Source organism: Nerophis ophidion, linkage group LG13 (genome assembly GCF_033978795.1).
Source record: "Nerophis ophidion isolate RoL-2023_Sa linkage group LG13, RoL_Noph_v1.0, whole genome shotgun sequence".
NCBI lineage: Eukaryota > Metazoa > Chordata > Actinopteri > Syngnathiformes > Syngnathidae > Nerophis > Nerophis ophidion.
In genome coordinates this window covers 61,220,996-61,226,995 of record NC_084623.1, presented here as the reverse complement: position 1 = coordinate 61,226,995, position 6,000 = coordinate 61,220,996, and the positions used below count along the sequence as shown (strand labels likewise).

Genomic DNA, 6,000 nt, shown 5'->3' with positions numbered 1-6,000 from the left:
GTGTGCTATGCTGCATGTTGTGTTGTCTTGTGTGCTATGCTGCATGTTGTGTTGTCTTGTGTGCTATGCTGCATGTTGTGTTGTCTTGTGTGCTATGCTGCATGTTGTGTTGTCTTGTGTGCTATGATGCATGTTGTGTTGTCTTGTGTGCTATGCTGCATGTTGTGTTGTCTTGTGTGCTATGCTGCATGTTGTGTTGTCTTGTGTGCTATGCTGCATGTTGTGTGCTATGCTGCATGTTGTGTTGTCTTGTGTGCTATGCTGCATGTTGTGTTGTCTTGTGTGCTATGCTGCATGTTGTGTGCTATGCTGCATGTTGTGTTGTCTTGTGTGCTATGCTGCATGTTGTGTTGTCTTGTGTGCTATGCTGCATGTTGTGTGCTATGCTGCATGTTGTGTTGTCTTGTGTGCTATGCTGCATGTTGTGTGCTATGCTGCATGTTGTGTGCTATGCTGCATGTTGTGTTGTCTTGTGTGCTATGCTGCATGTTGTGTTGTCTTGTGTGCTATGCTGCATGTTGTGTTGTCTTGTGTGCTATGCTGCATGTTGTGTTGTCTTGTGTGCTATGCTGCATGTTGTGTTGTCTTGTGTGCTATGCTGCATGTTGTGTTGTCTTGTGTGCTATGATGCATGTTGTGTTGTCTTGTGTGCTATGCTGCATGTTGTGTTGTCTTGTGTGCTATGCTGCATGTTGTGTTGTCTTGTGTGCTATGCTGCATGTTGTGTGCTATGCTGCATGTTGTGTTGTCTTGTGTGCTATGCTGCATGTTGTGTTGTCTTGTGTGCTATGCTGCATGTTGTGTGCTATGCTGCATGTTGTGTTGTCTTGTGTGCTATGCTGCATGTTGTGTTGTCTTGTGTGCTATGCTGCATGTTGTGTTGTCTTGTGTGCTATGCTGCATGTTGTGTGCTATGCTGCATGTTGTGTGCTATGCTGCATGTTGTGTGCTATGCTGCATGTTGTGTTGTCTTGTGTGCTATGCTGCATGTTGTGTTGTCTTGTGTGCTATGCTGCATGTTGTGTTGTCTTGTGTGCTATGCTGCATGTTGTGTTGTCTTGTGTGCTATGCTGCATGTTGTGTGCTATGCTGCATGTTGTGTGCTATGCTGCATGTTGTGTTGTCTTGTGTGCTATGCTGCATCAAGACAAGACAGCTGGGATAGCGTTGTTAGTTTTCACCACCTTTTGGTGCCATTTGATGACTTGGTGATGGCATTTGATGACTTGGTGATGATATTTGGTGACTTGGTGATGATATTTGATGACTTGGTGATGATATTTGGTGACTTGGTGATGACATTTGGTGACTTGGTGATGACATTTGATGACTTGGTGATGATATTTGATGACTTGGTGATGACATTTGATGACTTGGTGATGACATTTGATGACTTGGTGATGATATTTGATGACTTGGTGATGACATTTGGTGACTTGGTGATGACATTTGATGACTTGGTGATGACATTTGGTGACTTGGTGATGACATTTGATGACTTGGTGATGACATTTGGTGACTTGGTGATGACATTTGGTGACTTGGTGATGACATTTGATGACTTGGTGATGACATTTGGTGACTTGGTGATGACATTTGGTGACTTGGTGATGACATTTGGTGACTTGGTGATGATATCTGATGACTTGGTGATGACATTTGATGACTTGTTGATGACATTTGATGACCTGGTGATGACATTTGATGACTTGGTGATGACATTTGATAACTTGGTGGGAGTGAGAGCACATCCTGGTTATTCAAATGAATAACATTTAATTTACTAACACAACTTTTGCCTTTTCATTTGATAACAGATGACTTAGTCATGGGAGAACATTTCAGTAGTGGATGTGAGAGGTCATGTGAATAATGTCCTCATACTGTGTGTGTGTGTGTGTGTGTGTGTGTGTGTGTGTGTGTGTGTGTGTGTGTGTGTGTGTGTGTGTGTGTGTGTGTGTGTGTGTGTGTGTGTGTGTGTGTGTGTGTGTGCTCCTGTCTGACCTGACATTCCTTGCAGAGCCCCCTGGTGGCGACTGACAGCGTGTCCAGGAAGTTGGTGTCTACTCTGCAGAGCATCCACACCAACAGACAGCTGACCCTGCAGCAGACAGGTGGGTCTTCTTTCTAGTCCTTGCAACACTGCAGCAGACAGCTGAGGGCCTTCATGAGTGCCAGTGTGCTACTAAGTACAGTATAGTCATAGAAGATGATTAGTGCCAGTGTGCTACTAAGTACAGTATAGTCATAGAAGATGATTAGTGCCAGTGTGCTACTAAGTACAGTATAGTCATAGAAGATGATTAGTGCCAGTGTGCTACTAAGTACAGTATAGTCATAGAAGATGTACTGCAGGGCTCTTAAAGGTGCAGGACTGTCATGCCTATGGATTGTTTTGTTTTTGTCATGTTTGATCATGTTATGTTTAGTTTTTTGGACATTCAGTTCTGTTTTTGTACTTCCTGGTTTGTTTTCGTCTCCATGCCAACCCATTAGTTTCCACCTGGTCTTCTAGTCACTCCCCTGTCCTCAGCCCTCACACCTGTCACTAATCATCATAGTCATTATTTAAGCCATTCTATTTCTGTCCTGGACCTAGCAATTTTACCCTACCTACGATAGTTACCCTCATGACCATGCACCTACCTGTCCCTCATCTACCTTCATGCCTTGCCACGCTGTTTGTTATTCGGTCTATACCACGTAAGTTTTTGGTTTGCTTTGTGCCAACAGCTAGTATCTTTTGTTGGTCCGTACATAGTAATATGTGCTGTTTTTGTTTGAGTTCAGTCTAGTTTGTTCTCCGCCAATGTGCGCGCCCTTTTTTTTCTGTTTTGAATTCTAGTGTGAAATAAATGAAATATGTACTCACACTCTCGTCTGGCTCGTGCCAATCATCACAAATGCAACTTCATGTTTGACTAGGACGACTTTTAGCTCACAAGTTGACTGCTTGCAGGTCATCAGGTGATAGAAGATCAGCGACGTCGTCTGGCTGAGTTGAAGCAGAAAGCGGCGCAGGAAGCTCAGTGTCAGTGGGAAGCGCTCCACGGTTCACTTCCTCACCTGCTCACTTCCACCTCCTGTAGCCCCGCCCCCTCACACCTGCTGCGCCACTCCTTCCTGCACCACCGCCCCCCCTCAGCTGGAGAGCAGCCCTACGACACACTCAGCCTGCACAGCTCAGACAGTCTGGACACCTGCTCACCTGACAACTTGTCCAGGTAACACACACTTGTCCAGGTAACACACACTTGTCCAGCCAACACACACTTGTCCAGGTAACACACACTTGTCCAGCCAACACACACTTGTCCAGCCAACACACACTCGTCCAGGTAACACACACTTGTCCAGGTAACACACACTTGTCCAGGTAACACACACTTGTCCAGGTAATACACACTTGTCCAGCCAACACACACTTGTCCAGGTAACACACACTTGTCCAGGTCACACACACTTGTCCAGCCAACACACACTTGTCCAGGCAACACACACTTGTCCAGGCAACACACACTTGTCCAGGTAACACACACTTGTCCAGGTAACACACACTTGTCCAGGTAACACACACTTGTCCAGGCAACACACACTTGTCCAGGTAACACACACTTGTCCAGGTAACACACACTTGTCCAGCCAACACACACTTGTCCAGGCAACACACACTTGTCCAGGTCACACACACTTGTCCAGGTAACACACACTTGTCCAGCCAACACACACTTGTCCAGGTAACACACACTTGTCCAGGCAACACACACTTGTCCAGGCAACACACACTTGTCCAGGCAACACACACTTGTCCAGGTAACACACACTTGTCCAGCCAACACACACTTGTCCAGCCAACACACACTTGTCCAGGTAACACACACTTGTCCAGGCAACACACACTTGTCCAGGTAACACACACTTGTCCAGGTAACACACACTTGTCCAGGTCACACACACTTGTCCAGGTAACACACACTTGTCCAGGTAACACACACTTGTCCAGGTAACACACACTTGTCCAGCCAACACACACTTGTCCAGGCAACACACACTTGTCCAGGCAACACACACTTGTCCAGGCAACACACACTTGTCCAGGTAACACACACTTGTCCAGGCAACACACACTTGTCCAGGCAACACACACTTGTCCAGGCAACACACACTTGTCCAGGTAACACACACTTGTCCAGGCAACACACACTTGTCCAGGTAACACACACTTGTCCAGGTAACACACACTTGTCCAGGCAACACACACTTGTCCAGCCAACACACACTTGTCCAGGTAACACACACTTGTCCAGCCAACACACACTTGTCCAGGTAACACACACTTGTCCAGGCAACACACACTTGTCCAGGCAACACACACTTGTCCAGCCAACACACACTTGTCCAGGTAACACACACTTGTCCAGGTAACACACACTTGTCCAGGTAACACACACTTGTCCAGGCAACACACACTTGTCCAGGTAACACACACTTGTCCAGGCAACACACACTTGTCCAGGCAACACACACTTGTCCAGGTAACACACACTTGTCCAGGCAACACACACTTGTCCAGGCAACACACACTTGTCCAGGTAACACACACTTGTCCAGGCAACACACACTTGTCCAGGCAACACACACTTGTCCAGCCAACACACACTTGTCCAAGTAACACACACTTGTCCAGGCAACACACACTTGTCCAGGTAACACACACTTGTCCAGGCAACACACACTTGTCCAGGTAACACACACTTGTCCAGGTAACACACACTTGTCCAGGCAACACACACTTGTCCAGGTAACACACACTTGTCCAGGTAACACACACTTGTCCAGGTCACACACACTTGTTACATTGTAACTACAAATATAACTACATTAATTGTTGATGTGATAATTACATGAATAATTGCAGTCGCTGTACAGTTACATAATGAAACAAATAAGAAAATACAATAATAATAAGAGTTTGAATGTGGAACATGAAAGTAAAGTGGTTATGTATGTATTTTTATATAATCACATGAAAGTAAAGTGACAGTAACATTATGTATGAATGAATGGTTTATTTTGAGCCATGCAAACAAAACAAGAGAATGACATAAAATACAAAACAAATATATAGATACATTATTTTTACACCTACATTGAAAACATTACATGTGACTAATCTTTTGTAGATGTTAAGATTGGCTCAAAAGGTAGTGGGAAGAAGTAAACTTATTAGGTCCCACCCCTGTACACATACAATATATATATATATATATAATATCCATCCATCCATCATCTTCCGCTTATCCGAGGTCGGGTCGCGGGGGCAGCAGCCTAAGCAGGGAAGCCCAGACTTCCCTCTCCCCAGCCACCTGGTCCGGCTCCTCCCGGGGGATCCCGAGGCGTTCCCAGGCCAGCCGGGAGACATAGTCTTCCCAACGTGTCCTGGGTCTTCCCCGTGGCCTCCTACCGGCTGGACGTGCCCTAAACACCTCCCTAGGGAGGCGTTCGGGTGGCATCCTGACCAGATGCCCAAACCACCTCATCTGGCTCCTCTCGATGTGGAGGAGCAGCGGCTTTACTTTGAGTTCCTCCCGGATGGCAGAGCTTCTCACCCTATCTCTAAGAGAGAGACCCGCCACCCGGCGGAAAAAACTCATTTCGGCCGCTTGTACCCGTGATCTTATATAATATATAATACAATAATATATATAATATAATTCAATTCAGTGGTTGTTGCTATATATTGTCTATATATAATACATTTAAATTCACACACACTTACATATATACATATGTACACACACATATATACACACACATATATACAATTTATATATATATACATATATATATATATATACATATACACACACAATCACATACATACACATATGCATATACCCAAAATACACACACACACACACACACACACACCTATATAAATACAATATATATAATAGTATATATAATATACACTTTTGTCTAAACATTATTAACAGTTTA

The 6,000-nt window shown here is 44.9% G+C and overlaps 1 protein-coding gene and 1 pseudogene across 9 annotated transcripts in view; one reads left to right on the top strand and one right to left on the bottom strand.

The window, feature by feature from the left end:
• The window catches only part of LOC133564833 (pleckstrin homology-like domain family B member 1), a 689,899-nt pseudogene that overhangs the window by 191,453 nt on the left and 492,446 nt on the right, over positions 1–6,000 (bottom strand).
• phldb1b (pleckstrin homology-like domain, family B, member 1b) overlaps positions 1–6,000 on the top strand; it is a 90,816-nt gene that overhangs the window by 64,299 nt on the left and 20,517 nt on the right. For all 9 annotated transcript variants that reach the window (XR_009809354.1, XM_061919343.1, XM_061919350.1 and 6 more), the window contains 2 exons: positions 2,021–2,114; positions 2,960–3,224. Coding sequence is in view for 8 of the 9 variants with exons in the window: in XM_061919343.1 (XP_061775327.1) it covers positions 2,021–2,114; positions 2,960–3,224 (359 nt within the window). In the remaining variant the exon portion in view is untranslated. The remainder of the gene's footprint in view (positions 1–2,020; positions 2,115–2,959; positions 3,225–6,000) is intronic.